The 19,968-nt window shown below is 35.8% G+C and overlaps 1 protein-coding gene across 1 annotated transcript in view; it reads right to left on the bottom strand.

Moving 5' to 3' along the window:
* Nucleotides 1-18,677, bottom strand: part of PSMD14 (proteasome 26S subunit, non-ATPase 14) — a 92,391-nt gene extending 73,714 nt beyond the window's left edge. The window contains exons 1-3 of the mRNA XM_082630766.1: nucleotides 18,375-18,677; nucleotides 11,867-12,001; nucleotides 9,537-9,588 (exon numbers count right to left, since the gene is read on the bottom strand). Coding sequence (XP_082486892.1) covers nucleotides 9,537-9,584 — 48 coding nt within the window. The 5' untranslated portion in view covers nucleotides 9,585-9,588; nucleotides 11,867-12,001; nucleotides 18,375-18,677. The remainder of the gene's footprint in view (nucleotides 1-9,536; nucleotides 9,589-11,866; nucleotides 12,002-18,374) is intronic.
* Nucleotides 18,678-19,968: the final 1,291 nt, after the last annotated feature.

Raw genomic sequence — 19,968 nt, 5'->3', positions numbered from 1 at the left:
AGAGACCATTGCCCTGCTCTCGTGGCACACTTCCAGGATGCTCAACCCAGAAAATATTCCACAAACAACCACCCTGAATGTATGTTGTGGGAGAGAACACTGGCCATGTCTGTCCACATTTTAAGTGAGTATGATAACCTAATGAACTGTCCAAATGATAAAATGAACTGAAAAATTAAAAACTATGTAACACAAGTTTAAGATAGGAAACCCAAAGATCAGTGTACCAAATGAGAATGGTTACCAGTAAATCAAACATGTAAAACAATGTTGAAGGTAGGGAAGAAAAGGACATAAATTCGATTTTTATGATCATAACATCCCATACATTTGGAATATTAAGATTATGCTGTAACATCTCAGTTTCCTATATTAGAGGTATCTTTTCTTGTTTCTCACCCGATATACCCTTTCTACCAAAAGCAGTATCAGTTGTCATGGAGCCATCATATCCTTGACTTTAATTTTAAAATCTTAACATTTCATTTTTCCTCATAATTTTGATTTTCTATTTCATCAGAATGTGATTAATTTTGGAAGACAATTTCACTATAACTGAAAACACGTCACTGCTCCCCTTATGTCCTAAAGAATTCAAGCAAAGTCATTTACAGTAATTTCATATCAAGACAGAATTTAACATTCACATGTGTCGAAGACCTTTCCCCTTGAAAGACCAGTCACAACTAGAATGTTCAAACAAAAGAACACAGATTAACTACAGTGCACCCACCAGATATTTGTTTTGTTTCCCTTTTACGTGAAACTCTCAAGAACAGATTTGAGACTCCTCAGGAGCACATTTTTCATGGGGTCTAATAACTATTCAGAAGAATTATACTACAATGACACCTAGAAAGAATATGCTCTAATTAGCATGTTTTTGACCTGACCTCTTTCTAATTTTCTACAGTAGAAACATCAGCTCAAGTATATGAATAGGATAATTAGGAATTATTCTTTTTTAAATAATAAAATTATTACATGACAAGAGCAGCAAATGAAAAAAAATTAAAAGCATTTCGTATTTTTCCTTTGTTTCTAAAGCAAAATCACTATTTATTTGTAGTTAAGCAAAGAAATAAAAGAATTAAAATTTCTTGACCCTTCCCTATTTCTCAGTAGGAACAAAAATGGCCAAATTAATCTAACAATGTTTAGAAAGGCTCTTTGTAAATGTTCAGAGGATCACATCAGGATACTCAAAGAATCAAAGGGGGGAAAAGGTAACCAGAAGCACCCATCAGTATGTAAAAACTGTCAATACAGACAGGTTAAAGAGCTCAGGAACATAAAGAGAACTCATAAAAAGCCTTTTGTAAACACCTGCTCATTTTCATGAGCAGTAAATAAAGGTTTTATTTCAAATGTGGCTGAAGCCACACCAGAATCTCTCCAGTAGCTAAGTGCACAATAAAAATAAATCATAATCTGTAATTTATTTTAAAACAGTACCGTAGTAGCTTCATGTCTCCGCTTCCATTCTTGCCTTAAGTCTCATCTCCAGAGTATCCAGGTTCTTTAAAAATGGAAGTAGGATGAGCATAACTCCTTTGCTCAAAAATCTCTAACAACCTCCCAACTCACTTGGAAGAGAATTTTCTACAAGGCCCTGCATGATCTAGTCTCTGGCAACTGCTATAGTGTTACCCTCTTCAACTCCAAGGAGAATATGGAATGTCTAAGTAAAGCATGAAAAAAAGTACTGAAAAATAAAATGAATTTCTGATTATGTTTTACTTGGCAGCTTTTAAAAAAAAATTTTACTAAAGGAAAATGCTATTTAATGCTATTCACTGACTTGTTCTTTTGCTTTAATTTTTGTGTTTGTTTATTAAAAAGAGAGAACATTATTTATGAAGTGGAAATTCCTTTGATCTCCCTCCCTTCTCATGAATTTGGTATGAGTTATCCAGGCATGTGTTATACAATATGGTAGCCACTATCTACATGTGACTATTTAAATTTAAGTAAAATTAAAAATTCAGCTCTTCAGTCACACTAGGCACATTATCATGGACTCAACAGCTACATGTGGCTACAAAATTTAAGCTAATTAAAATTAAAATTAAATTAAATTTAAAATTCAGTTTTTCACTTGTTCTAGTCACATTTCAAAGGCTTAATAGCCACATGTGGCTAATAGCTATTGTATTAGCACAGATATAGAACATTTCCTTCACAGCATAAAGTTCTATTGGACAGTGCTGCTACAGAACTTGTAATACTTTTACTAAAGTTACATGCCCTTAAAAAAAAGTTACTCTATGTTTTTAAAATTAGCATTAATGGTTTCATATTGTATGTATATATCTACAACCTGAAATTTTCTCTTAATATGTTTGTAAGGTCTATTATGCATATTGAGATATACAATCTAGTTCATTTTAACTGCTGCGTAATATTCCATCATAATGCATTTTGGCACAGATAGACACTTAAGTACTTTGCAATTTTTCAATAATCCAAACTGCCACACCCACACCAACCCTAAGGAAAAAGGCTTCCATGAGAATTCTTGCTTCCCCAAGTCTTCATTAACACTTAAAACAACAAACTTTTGTTTAAAAAACCAATCTAATACTTGTTTTACTTTTCATTTCCCTGATATACGGTTGAGTATCTTTTCACGTTTGTTGGCAAATCTTGTTCTACAGATTATCATTTCATGATCTTTTTTCCTATGGGTCTTTTTTTTTGTGTTACTGATTTATGGTTCCACTAAATGTGTTGTGGATGAACGTGTCGCAAGTATCTCCTCTTGCTCTACTACTTGTCTTTTAAGTTTGTTTCTATTGTCTTTGTTAGGGCAAGAGTTAATAATGTATTGAGGTAGTCAAATTACTAATATTCTCTTTTGAGTTCTGCTTTCCTATTTTGAGGTCATAAAGGACGAAATTTTCTTCCAAAAAATATTTTTTTGGGCTATGTACTGTATGTCTGACATGGTCATGGGTTAGTTTATTTAATCCTTATAAGAACCATCTGAAGTAGATATTGTTACTCTCATTACAAAGATGTGGTAATTGAATTTCTTATTGTGGTAAAATATACATAACATAAAATTTACCATTTTAACCATTTTTAAGTGTACAATTCTGTGGCATTAAGTACATTCACATTGTTGTGCAATCATCAGCACTATCTATCTACAGAACTTTCATCTTCCCAAAGTGAAACTCTGTACCATTAAACACCAACTCCCCATTCCACTACAACCCTCAACTCCTGGCAATCACCATTCTACTTTTTGTCTCTATGAATCAGACTACTCTAGTAACTCATTTAAGTGGAATCATAAAATATTTGTCCTTTTCTGACTGGCTAATTTCACTCAGCATAATGTCTTCAAGGTTCATCAATGTCATAGCATGTGTCAGAACTTCCTTCCTTTTTAAGGCTGAATAATATTCCATAGTATTAATACACCACATTTTGTTTATCCACTTAACCATCAATAAATACAAGTTGCTTCCACTTTTTGGCTATTGCAAGTAATGCTGCTATGAAATGGCTGTACAAATATCTGACTCCTTACTTTCAATTCTTTGGGGTATATACCCAGACACGGAATTGCTGGACCATATGGCAATTCTGTTTAATTTTTTGAGGAACCACCATACCATTTTCCACAGAGATCACACAATTTTACATTCCTACTAGCTATGCACAAGGATTTCTCTACACTCTCCCCAACAGTTGTTTATTTGCTACATATTTTTGGATAATAGCCATCCTAATAGGTGTGTCTTCCAAAATTATAAAGTTTAATCTTCACAGGTAGGTCATCAATACATCTGATATACATTTTTGTGTACAGAATAATGTAAGAATCTAACATTAGTTTTCCCCCCATTAAATGATGCTTCAGCATCATTTAATGAACAGGCCTCTCCTTCCCCACTAATTTTTAATATCATCTCTATTATAAATCAAGCTCCCATATATGCATGAGTCTATTTCTGGACTTTCTATCTGATTATGCTGATCTACCTGACTATTTCTATACCAATATAACACTACTTGAGTCACACAGCACTAAAATATATTTTGATATTTGGTAGAGCAGTTTCTTTTTCCTTTCTAAGAATTTATTTGCTATTCTTGGATTTTTTTTCTCCTATATGAATTTTAGAATCAGTTTTCTAATTCCATGAAAATTCTGGTTATATTTTTATTGGAACTGCATTGAATTTATGATTAACTGGAGATAATTGGCATGTGATATTGAGACTCATCATTCATGAAAGTTTATTATTTCTTCATTTATTCCAGGCATTTTCCCCCATTACTATGTTAAATTAATTCTTTCTATAAAATGTTAAACCAAAATCTGAAAGACAGATAACTGAAAGAACATTTCTATTCCAAGACTCATAACAAAAACCGAAAAAAGTTATTGGTTATAAATATAAAATCTGTATACTGTGTGGATTTGGGAGTTACAACACATAAAATAGATCATACCCAATTCATGAAGTTATTTTTTTAAGTCTAGCAACCTGAAATAATCCTTCAAAATGCAGCTTACATCTCACCACTTTCAGAAAGCCTTCTCTGACCACTCACCTACAGTTTTTTCCCTTATTTTTGCATTTGAAATTTACTGAGGTCTGTGTTAGAAAGGTACAATCTGATAACTTATAGGCAACACATATGTTTTTGGTTTGTGCTTAGTTTGGCCTATATCATGTTTCTTAAAAACTAGAGACTAAAAAAATTAGGGAATTTCACACAAAAATCATAGGATTTCTGACTTGCAGGTTGTATGTCACTCTCTCTCAGTTAAGAGAGATTCCATTTCCATGCTTCCTTGATTACCAGGGCAGGTAAATCACACACTGATTCTTAAAGCTTCCACCTAAAAGTGACCTGTTAATTTCCAACTCACACTCCATTGGCCAAAGCAAAATCATGAGCAGGCTAAGTTCAAAAATGATGGAAAAGTATAATCCTACTATATACCTAGAAGGTTAAAAGAAAAATATTTCATATAACTGATGACTTTACCTTCAAATTATTTCCTCCTACCTATTCTTCAAACTACCACTAGAATTACTTTTCAAAAACACAGATTTGGGCTTCCCTGGTGGCGCAGTGGTTGAGAGTCCGCCTGCCGATGCAGGGGACACGGGTTCATGCCCCGGTCCGGGAAGATCCCACATACTGCGGAGCGGCTGGGCCAGTGAGCCATGGCCGCTGAGCCTGCGCGTCCGGAGCCTGTGCTCCGCAATGAGAGAGGCCACAACAGTGAGAGGCCCGCGTACCACAAAAAGAAAAAAACAAAAAAACCCCACAGATTCAGTTATCCCACAGCTCTGCTTAAAAAAAATCTTCATTAAAGTACAACACTTACTGGGGAAAAAGTAAAAATCACTAAAAATGGCATTCAGTACCTTTTATAATCTACTCCAAACTCCCTTACCAGTTTCTTTTCCCATTATTTCCCCTCACATCACCTATTCTCCAGGCCTTTCTCAATATGTGTTTGCTATATTCCAAAATTTAGCTCAAGCATCATTTCCTCAATTCAGTCTCACTTTCCTTTTTTGGAAAAAAAATTAAGTACCACATCCTCTACAAATCACATTATTTACAATAAGCACTAGTATTCGCTAACTCAAAGTAGTTAATATGTGCCAGGCACTTGAAACATAACTGCTGTGTGTCTACTAGAATGTTAGGTCTCTAGATTAAGTAACAATGTTCTTGTTTACCTTGGTATTCCCTATAGCATAACACCCAACACATAAAAACTCAAAATACTAGCCTCAAGAATATAAATAAGAGATAATAAATGTCATTGACATTTTACTTAAGTTGCATTTACTTTTAAGCTTGACTCTTTCTAAAGCTAAAATGGACCAAGAGACTTAAACAAAAACTTTTAGATGGAATTCCCTAGTGGTCCATTGGTCAGGACTCCAAGCTTCCACTTCAGGGAACACGGGTTCAAACCCTGGTTGGGGAACTAAGATCCCACAAGTCACGTGGCATGGCCAAAATATAAATAAATAAAATAACTATCATTAAACTATTAAAAAAAAACTTTTAGATACTGCAGACTATGCTTTGGCTAGGCCCATCTGTTGGGTTTAGTCTTTTTTTTTTTTTTTTTGCTCTACGCAGGCCTCTCACTGTCGTGGCCTCTCCCGTTGCGGAGCACAGGCTCCAGACGCGCAGGCTCAGCGGCCATGACTCACGGGCCCAGCCGCTCCGCGGCATGTGGGATCTTCCCGGACCGGGGCATGAACCTGTGTCCCCTGAATCGGCAGGCGGACTCTCAATGACTGCGCCACCAGGGAAGCCCTGGGTTTAGTCTTGACTGCTTTTGGAAATAGTTTAGTTGCCAAGACCTAAGTTGGGATAGTTATGAAGACAACCGAGCAGTCAAATTACAGCAGTAAATACTTTTAATACAATCATCTCACATCTTTCAGTAATTTCAAGTTCATAAGCACTTTAGCAAAGTAAATTAAAAAACACATTTGAAATAAAAGCTATTTGTTTACAAATTTTAATAGTTCTAATAAAACATCTGTTTCTGCTTCACTACTGATAAGTTATATTAAAGTAGGGGACTGTAGACAGATTTAATGATTTTAGCCTGCTACTGTTCATGTATTAACATTTAAAAATGTAACATTTAAGAAAAACTTTAAGTCGTTTTATAGGTATGCATACCATAATGAAGAACTAGGAAAAAGTACCATGATAAAGCTAATGGAAGAAAAAGTCTTAAGAAAGACATTGTGAACGGTGTGATATACTAAAGTCTAGTGAAAAGAGAACTAAAAGTAGGCCAATAGACTTGGCAATTTGAACAATTCCAGTAATGAAGGAGGAGGCCAGAATATAATCTCATGAGAGTCAATGGAGGTAAGGAGGTAGAATATGTGAGTATAAGCTATTATTTCAGGAATTCTTGAAATAAATGGAAGAAAAGGTTTAATGGCAGAATGCAGTGAAGTTTTGTTGTTTTGGGGATACAGGACACTTAAACATTTTTGTAGGCAGAGGAAGGGGTCAGTGGAGATGAGCAAGGTTTCAAGAGAGGATGGGATCAGAGAATAAGTCAAAGCATTAGCCATGGAAAAGAGAAAGGTCATTTCTAGTCAAAGAAAGCTGAGTCAGTAGAATGGATGGAAAACCCTGTTCTGCTACTATTCCCATGTTTTAAAAGAGCCATCTGCAAAGTTAACAGCAAGTAACCTGCCCCTATTTATGAGGAAATTTTAACTTTTTTTCTTTTTTTTTTTTTGCGGCACACAGGCCTCTCACCGCTGTGGCCCCTCCCACAGCGGAGCACAGGCTCCAGACGCGCAGGCCCAGTGGCCATGGCCCATGGGCCCAGCCGCCCCGGCCCATGGGCCCAGCCGCCCCATGGCATGTGGGATCCTCCCGGATCAGGGCACGAACCCGTACCCCCTGCATCGGCAGGTGGACTCTCAACCACTGCACCACCAGGGAAGCCCTCTGACTTTTATATTATATGGTAAGATAGTAACATTTCCCATTGATTTTTGGAGGGATAAAACAAATTCTATCTCCTTTCTGCTTTTATTGGCTGCTACGCATTATCTAATGGAAAGAGTAGCTGTTATCAATCCAAAGGTCTTTGACTTTTATTTAAAAATAAACAATACACTCAGGACTTCCCTGGTGGTCCAGTGGTTAAGACTCCCCACTTCCACCACAGGGGTGCAGGTTCGATCCCTGGTTGGGGAACTAATGTCCCGCATGCCATGTGACGTGGCCAAAAAATTTAAAAAAATTAAAAAATAAACAATACACTTAACTTTTTTCCTGTTTATTAAAAAATAATACACTTAACATTTCATGTTTTAGAAGTAACCGTATCCAGTTGTCAAATCAGTCTAGAACAAGAGTAAAATAAAATTTTAAGAAAAAATGTAATCATTGAACACCTAGTATTTGATAAAGGAGGTAACACAGAAATAAGAACCCCATAAATCATTCTCTTGAGAGTCTGTCATCTAATCAGGAAGATGAAACACATGAAATATCAGATTCTCAGGCAACACATTTTTAAGTTCAAATAAGAATACAAACTGAGGGGGGGACACGTGCTGATTAAATTATCCGAAACCAAGGACAGGTTATTGAACCAACACTTAGTTTTCCACTCAATGCAAAGGTTTGCAGCGGTCATTGAGATATGGTGTAACTCAACCGGTGGTCAGTCAACCCATTATTTCATGTCCACCAATTTCCCAGCATGGATTTCTGGCATGGATATATAATTTACTGCAACTACTGAGCCCACGTGGCACAATTACTGAAGCCCGCACACCTAGAGCCTGTGCTCTGCAACAAGAGAAGCCACCGCGATGAGAAGCCCGCATGCCACAATGAAGAGTAGCCCTCACTCACCACAACTAGGGAAAGCCCACGTGCAGCAACGAAGACCCAACGCAGCCAATAAATAAATAAATAAACAAATGAACCTCACTGTTTATTAAAAAAACTAACAAAAGCAAACAAAAAATAACTGAAGTCTGTGCAAGGATGCAATATAGGATCATAAGATGATTTCAAGTTTCTAAAAGGAAAAGGTTTATTAGTCATAAACCATGATAGACCCTTGTAAAAGTACCTATAAAACGTTGAAAACTTCATGAAATCTCAAACAAAACTATTTCTTAATAGTCAAAATATTAGTCTACTTTGAATAAAGGAAGACAAAGTCATTGACAGTGATATGGAAATAGGAAACAGCTGACAACTAAAAGAGTTCTTAAGGTGGGTTATGAAAATAGTCCCAAAATTTGGACATAAAATACATTATATAAAAGTCTAACATAGTCATCTCTTTTGTGAATGTTGGACTGGAAAGATAATCAGTGTAGAATTCAAAAGAGGCAGAAATTTCTTCTTTAGATGAAAGCAGATAGAATATCCTGAGGTAGAAATCTATCTGGAGGCCATTTGCCCCAACAATATGGAACAAGACAGATGATAATATTAAAACAACTGAAAATTCACTTAATTTTAATAAGAATGTAAAAAGAAACCATATATACCAAATTTAAAGAAAAGAGAGGTATTACTGATTAATTCATCCATGTATCATAATTACTAGAAGGAATTTATCAGCGTTAAGATTGTACATACAAACATTCTATGGGTTTTCTGGATCTTGCCAAGAGTATGCCATGTTTACTTTTTCATGTGTTACTTTTAAAGTCTACATTGTAAACCCAGAAATAAGATACTTTGAGTCTTTTTTTTTTTTTAACCAAAAGGCAAGTTTGATAATCTCGCATATCCCAAAAGTTTAAATCAAAGCAAATAGAGAAAATTCTTATTCCTAGGAGAAAATTAAATTAAGAAAATAGAACATTTTCTCCACAAGTTATTTAGTGTTGGAATACAGTAACCAGCAGTAAGGGAAGCTTCTTACCATAAGGTTATCTGTGAGGCAATTTTCTTGGGACTGATTTTTTTCTCTTTGGATAACTAGTGAAAGGCTTATAGTTTACACACAAAGAAACACATAGAGTCTATATACTAACCTGGCCCAGTCCAGGCATACCTCCTCCAAGTCTAAGAAGTCTGTCCATATTTCTAGAAAACAGAAACAAAGAAAAACGTTCCTAAGCACAAAAGTGTTTACTCAGTTGCTATCTACATAATTCACCTTCAGTCACTCAGTATGTCAAAAATATTGGTGGTAATTACAACACAACATCAGACTTCCTGTTAATTAACACCACATATTAATTCAAGAAGCTGTCTTCCATGCTAATTAACAGACCTTATTTTACTGCTTTGGTTTTGGGTTATCCCCAGTTTTAAAGACAAGCAATCTTAGCATACTTTCAAAACTTTGCTATCATTAAGTTAATTATATTTTCTTATTGTTACCTAATAAAGTACCTGAATGAGGAAAAAGTGCCTGAAATGCTTATCATATGTATGATTGAATTTCCTTCAATTTGTCCAGAGTGTACAAATAAAAATCCTCACTTTTAAATTAAATTTTAACATCCTCATTAGTAAGTTCTGTGCTAATTAACTTACAGCTTGTCAGTTATCATCAAAACTACATGTGAAAGACATTGTGAGCAGATTATGGATCTCTGAATTAGCGTCAAAGGCTTTTTAAAAATGAACTCATTATACTAAAAGAAATATAAAGTAATATTGCATTAAATGCATTAAGATAGTGTTCTAGAATCCACACAGATAGTTTGCATTATTTCAGATACTGTAAAGATATACATCTTTTTCACTAAGGAAATTTGGCTGCTGTTCTCAATTACAATTTTAGAGTTAATCAGTACCAAGAGAATTAACTTTGAAATATCAATCTGATTTGTTCTTTATGTCTGGAATAATTATAGAAGATATTCTTATAAGCTTGAAAAATTCACAGAAGAAATCAAAGGAAAAAACAACAAGAGTACTAGTATGGTCACAAATACACAAAAAGGAGTAATCAAATTATAAACATTAATATTAGTACAACTAAATACTTTAAACATGACAATGAGGCTTTTTTTTCTACTTAAAAATTGCTACTATGCCTTAAAATTCCTCTTCTTCCTAGGTGTATGCTTTAGAAAATGGTATTACCACAAATTATATTCTAAATTAAATGCTAACAGATTACTTTAGTCATTTGTCCATGTTGTTTCACTAGTTAGAACAGCTATACAAACTTTTCAATAATGTACTTATGATCACTACATTACTGCCTAATTATATTTGTTGAATCCTGCAAACAATTTAATCCTGTGAATATTTAACACTGTTGGTACAGCAAACTTCATTCAAGTCCATATTTAGAAAAGTGCACAAACGATACAGCCATGGAACCTGTACAAAGTGAACACACCACCAAAACCACCACCAAGATGAAGAGAACCCTGTCAGCACCTAAGAAACTCTCGTATCCCCTTCCTAGTCTCTACCACCCTGCAAAGGTAGAATTCCAACTTCCAACAGCACAGATCACTTCTGTTGTTTTTGAATTTTATGTAAACAAAATAATATATGTTGTCTGGCTTGTTTCACTCCACAAGTTTGTGAGACTGACAACAGATAAATTCATTTTAAAAAATGAAAAGGCATATAAGAAAACTGGATAGTCCAAACAAAATTTCCACTTTACAACCTTAACTCACCCTCCTAATAGCAATATTTACAAATAAAATCTCCATCAAATTCTCATTAAAATTCCTCAACTCAAATATGGCATTCGATACATATCACTTTTTAAAGGCTGTAGACTGAAAACAAAACAAAACCCTGTGTATTTTAAAATATAAAATACGTTTATTCCTCTACAATATATTATCCCCTTCAAAAAAATTCTTCTGGCCCAGTTCAAGCTTACAAACATAAAGAACAAATGGGGGAAAAAAACTTTAGACATTCTATATATTCCAGGCCGAAGTCAATTCCCAGCTGTGTTCAGTTTATCTATTCCCCCTGTGTTGTTTCTGATGACTTTACACAGACTCCAGATGCTGTGAATATACATGAGCAATGTGAGGAGCAGAGGGAAAGAAAATCTGGCAGGTCAAATTTGTGTTTTTAACAAAATCAGATGTCTCAGCAAACAGGAAAAAAATTAACAAACTAAATATTTTAAGATAATAAGGTTTAATAAAAATACTAACATTTGGAATGAAATACATCGATAAATGTTCTAAATCATACTACTTCAAAAAAAGTTTCTAGAAAGCAGACAAGGACAAAAATGCTAGTTATCTAAATGACTTTCATGAGCCCCTCAATCTGGGCTTTTCATGTGTGCTAAAACTGATACATTTTCATAACATCTTTATGACATATCCTGTAAGGATAGATAAAAGTAAAATATATTCTTAATGCTCACCTGGTCAGTAACTACAACTCTTGCGGTGTTAAGCTTCAATTTGTTGAGTTTGACAAATTTCTTCTTAACTCAAGCTCTTGCTAATACTGGCAGGTATAGTTTTTCCCAAGTTTTTATTTTTATTTTTTTTCTCTCCTAAAAAAAAGTAAATAAGATGTAATTATTTTGAGAACTAAGGAGGGAAATATACCAAGAGCTTTAAAAGAAGCAAAATTCCTAAAACAAAATAGAAATCAAAATTGATTTCTAATTACCATTTCCTGAGAGTATAGAATGAAATACCATCCGAGGGAGCTATAGAGCATAGTGATTACCCCTGTATCCAAATTTTGTTTCCAAAGTTTCTTTTTTGAGCTGTTCTAATTATATGTAAAGATTGACATTTCATGACTTTCAGTCTTTCTAGAGGTGTTTTAAAGAACAAAGAAGATATATTCATTTTTTAAATAGAACAAAATTCATTCTATTGAGCAATTACCATATAGGTTCATTGCACATTATTAGAAATCTATAACATATTATGGAATCTTAGTGGTTAATTTTCCTATATCTTTAAGGTTTGTTATTTCATTATCCTAGGAATTACTTTGTCATGTCTTAATCAGTTATTCCCAACTATGCCAAAAAAGACTAAAATAATAAGAAAATGGAAGAATGGTAACAATCATCCCAAATGATGCAACAGTGAAATACATTACAGCCATTGCATCATCCTTCAGTTTTTATTGTGCTGCCCAAAGCACTGCTTCATCTTTCAAAAAGATATAAAAGACTGGAGACATCATCTTTGTAGTCTTTTTTTTAGCTTTCATTGAATACAGTTGAGAATTCAGAATTCTTCATTTTCCTCCCATAATGGCAAAGAGAAAACTGACAGAGAAAAAAAGTTTCACAATTATTAGAGAATCACAAGGTGGATGTAAAGAAATAAGTAACAGCACTCTAATGATAACAAAACTGACATAAGCTAAGGTTTCTTTGGCACTACTGACATTCAGAACCAAATAATTTTTTATTGTAGGGGGTTGTCTTGGGCATTATAGGATGTTTAGCAGCATCCCTGGCCTCTACGCACTGGATGCCACCAGCTGTGATCATCAAAACTGTCTCCGAAGAGGGAACCCTCCTACCCTGTTGGTGGGAATGTAAACTGGTACAGCTGTTATGGAAAACAATATGGAGGTTTCTTAAAAAACTAAAAATAAAGCTACCATATGATCCAGCAATCCCGCTCCTGGGCATATATCCGGAAAAGATGAAAATGCTTAATTAGAAAAGTTACATGTACCACAATGTTCATAGCAGCACTATTTACAATAGCCAAGACATGGAAGCAACCCAAGTGTCCATCAACAGATGACTGGTTCAAGAACACGTGGTACATATACACAATGGAATATTACTCAGCTATAAAAAAGAATGAAACATTGCCATTTGCAGCAACATAGATGGACCCAGAGATTATCATACTAAATGAAGTAAGTCAGACAGAGAAAGATAAAAATTATATAATATCACTTATATGTGGAATCTAAAAAATAATACAAATAAATCTATGTACAAAACAGAAACAGACTCACATAGAAAACAAAACATGGTTACCAAAGGGGAAAGGGGGTGGGGGAGGGATAAATTAGGAGTATGGGATTAACATATACATATATACATAAAATAGATAAGCAATAAAGATTTGCTGTATAACAGAGAACAACAGTCAATATCTTGTAATAACCTATAATGGAAAATAATCTGAAAAAATATACTTATATAACTGAATCACTTTGCTGTACACCTGAAACTAACACAATATTGTAAATCAACTATACTTCAATTTAAAAAAAAGTCTCCAGACATTGCCAAATGTCCCCTAGAAGGGCAAAATCATCCCAGTTCAGAACCACTAATATAAACAAAATCTCAGACCACTGACAATATCCTATATCAATTTTCTCAAACTTAAAAATTAATGACTGTTGGAAACAGTTTGAGAGCTCTTCAAAAAGCTCAACACAGAATTACCACATGACCCAGAAATTCTACTCCTAGGTATATATCCAAAAGAACTGAAACAGGTATTCAAAACAAGAACATGTACATGCATATTTATAGCATAACTATTCACAACAGCCAAAAGGTGGAAACAGCCCAAATGTCCATCAAAGGGGGTAAGGATAAACAAATTCTATATACACATACAATGGAACATATGGAATATTATTCAACTATAAAAAGGAATGAAATACTGATAATTGTTACAACATGGATGAACGTCAAAACATTATGCTATGTGAAAGAAGCCATGAACACAAGGTCACATATTGTATGATTCCATTTACATGAAATACCCAAAATATATAAATCCATAGAGACAAAATGCAGGTTGGTGATTGCCAGGGGCTGAGGGAGAGAATAAAATGGAGAAACTGCTTAATGGGTAAGGGGTTTTACTTTAGAAGAATGGAAAATGTTTTGGAACTACATAGAGGGGGTAGTTGCACAACATTATGAATGTACTAAATGGTACTGAACTGCTCACTTTAAAATGGTTAATTTTGTGTTATGTGAATTTTACCTCGAAAAATTACTTTTTAAAGGATCAATGAGTTGAACAATATATTTCTAAGACCAGAAAGGAAATATGACATTCTCATCCAGTTAGTATTCAACAAGGAGTTCATTATACACTATTTTACAACAAGAACCTGTTTTTATAAAGAGATGACATATTCTGTTATCTTTTATGATGTTGATACAGTTGATAAGTGGACAAATGCTGAAGTATACACAAAGGTGAGAAAAAGGAAAGAATGTAGAAATTCTTAAAAATCATTGGATTAACTCTAGTTGGTGTTTATAAATCTAAAAATAGAAATGTTTTATAAGCAAAGATGATGGACATCTCCACTTCAACAAAATTATAAGCTTGTTTTAAAAAGTACTGCATCAGGGAAGATGAAAAATGTCTGGAGATGGATGGTGGTGATGATTGCACAACAATGTGAATGTACTTAATGCCACTGAACTGTATGCCTAAAAATGGTTAAAATGGTAAACTTTATGATATGCATATTTTAACACACACACACACATACAAAGTATTGCAAGTGCAAGTAGAACCAAAAGAAAAGATAAGCTGGGGCCTATTAGAGACATACTTAAAATGTGGAACCGATCTTTATAAGATGGATATGTTCCAGGTTCATTCATGATGGATGATGAGCAGTTAATTACATTCCAACAATGCTGTCCATTTCAGGTACATACACCTTTAAATGACTTAAAGGTGTAAGAAATTTTAAAAGGTCTACTGGACCCAGATGGTAAATGGTGATGACTTTTTTCTTGGTATATGAGGTTAAGAGCTATGAGTCTACAATCTAAGTGCCAGGGTTCACATACTGGCTCTAACATGTTTCAGCTCTGTATCCTTGGGTCAGTTTTCTCTCTCAGGCTCAGTTTCCTCATCTGGAAAATAGGGATAATGACAGTATCCACCTCATAGAGGTGTTTAGATAATTAAATAAGATAATGAACATAAACGACATTTAACAATGCTTGGCACATAGCAAGTAAACAATGATGGCACATCGCAAGTAAACAATGAATGCTAGCTGCTGTCATCAGCACCACCATCCTGAGCATAGCTACAGTTCATCCAGCATGAGTTCTTCTTCCCGTAGAGTTTGCCATTTAGTGAATTTCAAAACACGGCATATTTCACAGTACTAAATGAATCACACTGGAGAAAAGGGACTTGCATTTTGCAGAACTTCGCAAAGGGGTTCATAAAAATTAAAAGTGTTACACTAGAACATAAAAGAATACTTCCAGTGCTTAGAAATAAAAGCAATGCAAAAGGTCTATGGATCTAAACCAAGTTTTTACACCTATCAAAAAGCAGAGGGCTCAACAGCCTATTCATGATATGATTAACTAAAACATTATGAGATAATGTGAATAAAGTGTTTATGCCTAATATGTCATACATAATGTTTAGAATCCTAATTGGTAAAAAAAAAAAAAAAAAGGGCAAAATAAATATCAGTACACTCAAAAGCCTGATGATTTTCCACTTCTTCATCTCACAACTGAGCTAACAAAATCATGAAGCTCTTATCTGTTCAGGTTTTTCTACTGTTTCCTAGCTCATTTTTCATTTTTGACTCAACCCATGCTGCAGTTATATATTATTACTTCTCAGATTGATGCTAAATCCTTTAACTACTCCATATTTGTGATCTCACTGTATTTCTAATTCCTCTACTGTCTGATTTGTGGAAAGTAATTAGGAACTTCTTTCTCTCACTTTCTTAAGGGCTTTCTTCAGTGGAAAAAATAGAAAGAGTCAACGTTAAACTTAATTATACAAATAAGGTTTTGAAAGTAAGATTCCCCCCGTTTAGAACAGTGAGATGGAATTATCATGAATATCTTCTTGTGCTATCTCCTAATTACAGCACTGAAGCAAAATATTTATTAAATACTACCTTGTTTATAAGGTGATACGGAAACAGAGCCACTAAGGAATTTAGTGACTTTCACTGAAAGAATTTACAATCTACCTGGGGAGGCATGATATAATCCCATAGAAAAAACATAAAGTGAAAGAATAGCAGTATTCAGCCGGAAAGGCTCTGGAGGCAATCAGACCTAGATTTGAATCCTGGCTTCATCACCTACCCTCTATATGATATGAACAAGTTACCTTCTTTTAGCCTCGAGACTTCATCTATAAAATGAGAATAATATCTTCCTTGAAAGTCTGTTGTAAGAAAAAAATGCAAAGCACCTAATATTGTGCCTGAAACATTCATAGGTACTCAGTAACTGTTGTTATTGTTATTTATCTTAGAGCCCGGAAAGATTATTTAATCCAATTCTCACTTTACAGATGGGGATACCAAAATATCATAAAACAGAATATAAGTGTCAAATGAGTGCAACAAACTGGGTATATGACAAGTTCATGAGTACTAAATCACAAGTATTCAGGTAAGGCTTTCACAGGTAGACAATGACTTATGAAACAAACATTGCTATAAAATTTTAAACAATTAAATAGAAGCACAATTGCTCCTTGTTATTGATTTTCAAACATGGGTTCTGAAATTAGATATTAAACACAAGGGTTACAGACAAGTATAAAAAATAGAATACACCCATGTCAAACAGGTTAAAAATCCAGCTTTTCAATTAGAACAGCAATATAATATTTATCAAGACCCTTGAGGGAAAAAAAAAAAAAAAATCTCCCAAACTCAACAGGTGAGGCTTCATTGAAAGATCATGACTTCAAAACTTTCTTCTGTTGGCCAGATGCAATTCTGTCCTGGGACGAATTCAAGACAATATTCAGGCTTCTCACTAAATACCACTTCACTAAACACATCTTGTAGTTAATTCTGAGCCACCACGTATCTTAATCTCTTCAAATGCACAATAACCCATTTAAATTTATATGTTTAAAAGAAACATAATTTAAACTTTAAATGAGCCAGTTGCTAGCTTTATAGGACAAGACTAGAAGGCCATCATTATATTAATCTTCTCCACTATAACTGTATTCAGTTCTTTTTTATTTCAACATTATCAGTGGCTGTCTTCTTGCTTACTCACAAACATTAAGTCAGCAGCACTAAATACTTTTGTGAGCAATGAAAAAATGATTTTCACTCTAGAAGTACATTTCTTGCTAATTTCTAAAGCCTCTTCCTTGCCTTTCCCAACTTTTGGATACCATTTTAATTTCAAGAATTTTTCCTTAGGTCACTAGGTTTATATTATTCAAACTCTTTCGAGAAATTTACATTTTTCTTCTTTTGCCTGACACAAAGTAGTGACCCCCAGGAAAATTAAGCTGCAAGACGTAACACACAGTAGCAGATTTCTACTTTATTGAAAACAGGAAATGTAATCAATTCATCAACAACTACTCAAGTGGGACAAACTGAAAGTTAAGTTAAAAGGCAGAGCAGGAATAGCCATACTTTGTTTCAAAGAGTTTCAAGGTTAAAAAACAATGCACCTCGGGGGTTTTGTTTGTTTTTGAAGGCAGTTGAAAACCTAACACTATGAGAAAAGGGGTCAAGGCCTAAGGTTAACACAAGTGATAAAGCAAACATGCATTCAACGGGAAAGTTAATTTTATTCTCTCGCCCTTGTTTCCTGTCTGGCGGGAAGTTTTACAACACAGGGGTAAGTTTCAACAGAACACAGACAAACAGAAGCCAAAACTAAGGGTCCTCTCTGAATAAAGAGGAGAGGCTCCCAAGATGTGGTGAATTCAGCGGAGCAGAAACGCTTGGAGGAAGGAGACCACATCCAGACCTAACTTAATCAGAGACCCGGGGAGACAGCGTGTAGGACGAAGGAACCTGGACTCCACCCTCACCGCCCGGGACCCCAGTGGAAACTCGGCTGAGCAACGTGACTCAGGAAAGCACGGCGCTGGCAGCGGCCTAGCGCGGCTGCCTCCGCGGACCTCTGGGACCTGCGTTCCCCGTCTTACCTGAAGGCGGGCGGAGCAGGAGGCCGCGGTCTGGGCCCTTGTCTTCCAGCAGCGGTGACGCAGCGGCGGCAGCGACAGCAGCAAGCTCCGACTCGGCCGGGCTCTGGCTCCGCGAACCGGCGATGAATCAGCTCGATTCCATTCAAAAGAGTCGCCCAGGCCTCCGCCGCGAAGCACTTCCGGGTTCACTGCGCCGCTTCGGCTTCCGTTTCCCCGACGGCCAATTGAAGACGACTCGGGAGTCGAGCGGGCGTCCCCGGAGGAGCGCCCGGGACAGACAACGCGGGCCGCCTGCTTCAGGCGTCCAGGCTTGGAGGGTGGGGCGGAAGTTAGCGCTAGGGCCTCTCCCGCCCCTGCGACATCCTCCCTTCTCTGCCCGCACCTCTCCCTCCCCAGTTCTGCGCGCCCGGCTGGCGCCGAGATGGAACTGCAGGAATGCAAAGACCGGAACCCCTTTCTTCGTTTTGGTGTTCACCGCGGCCCTACTTCAAAACTAAAAGGTTCACTTGGACTGAGATTAACTTGGTCATCTGAGAAGCAAAAGAGAAAAGGGGGAGGTGTGAAAAGAGTGGAAAGCGGTCGGATGTTCTTTTCCATAGTGCAGTCTACCCACCTTATCTTTACCAATTTGCAAAGGTTGAATTTCAAGGAAAACAAACATTTCCCTAATGGTAAAACCATCTATTTTAAGCCCAATTTAATTTACAAGGTTTAAGAAATCATATACTCACGTTTCTCCAGGTAATTATCATCACCAATAACGTTTCACCCATTATCTGCTCTGCTAGGTTTTCAGAGAGCAAAACCGCCCAAGAAATAACTGACTATTGACAAGTTTATATCACATTTCTGTTTAGGGCAGCATGTTTACCAAGTCCCTCTCACTTTGTCAGACATGTTCCAAATGACTAGCATCTTTAAAGCATTCCTAAATCAAGAATGGTGATGAATCTACTGGATGGAGGGAAAGGAAGGATTGTGGCATCTGAATCCAAAACTGTTTGAGTGGCACAATTACACAGAATTTCCCACTCAAAAATCTTTATCTAAAAAATACATAAATTATTCCAATCACAGGTAATATTAATTATATTTGCATCCATGTCTTTATGTTTTCCCTCAAACCTGTGCCTCCTCCTTTTTTTTTTTTTTTTTTTGGTAGATGACCCCATCCTCCATTTAGTTTCCCTAATCAGATCTGAGAATAGACAGACCTTACCTCTGATTTACCTGTTCGCACTGGCCTCCCAATGAAACACCCTGGAAATCACGAAGGGTCTAATCTGTAAATAGCTTTTCCAATCCACCACTCCTCTTTCTCCTTTCTCTCTACTCCAACCTTAACGGAAGCCTTCATTACTCTTTTCCTAGAATACTGCATTAATCTCCTTGATCTCTCTGCCTCCAGTCTGTCTGCCCATAATTCATTCTCCGCTTCACTGGCAAAGGTTCTTTCTGCTATACAAATACAGTTGTGCTCCTTCTTTGCTTAAAATTTCACCAGTGGCTCCTCATCCAATACAGAGGTCAAAAATCTCCCATCTTGGGCTTCCCTGGTGGTGCAGTGGTTGGGAGTCCGCCTGCCGATGCAGGG

This window comes from Mesoplodon mirus (genome assembly GCF_964341445.2).
Source record: "Mesoplodon mirus genome assembly, chromosome: 8".
In the NCBI taxonomy this organism is placed as follows: domain Eukaryota; kingdom Metazoa; phylum Chordata; class Mammalia; order Artiodactyla; family Ziphiidae; genus Mesoplodon; species Mesoplodon mirus.
The sequence above is the reverse complement of the archived record's forward strand: the minus strand, read 5'-3'. Positions and strand labels throughout refer to the sequence as shown.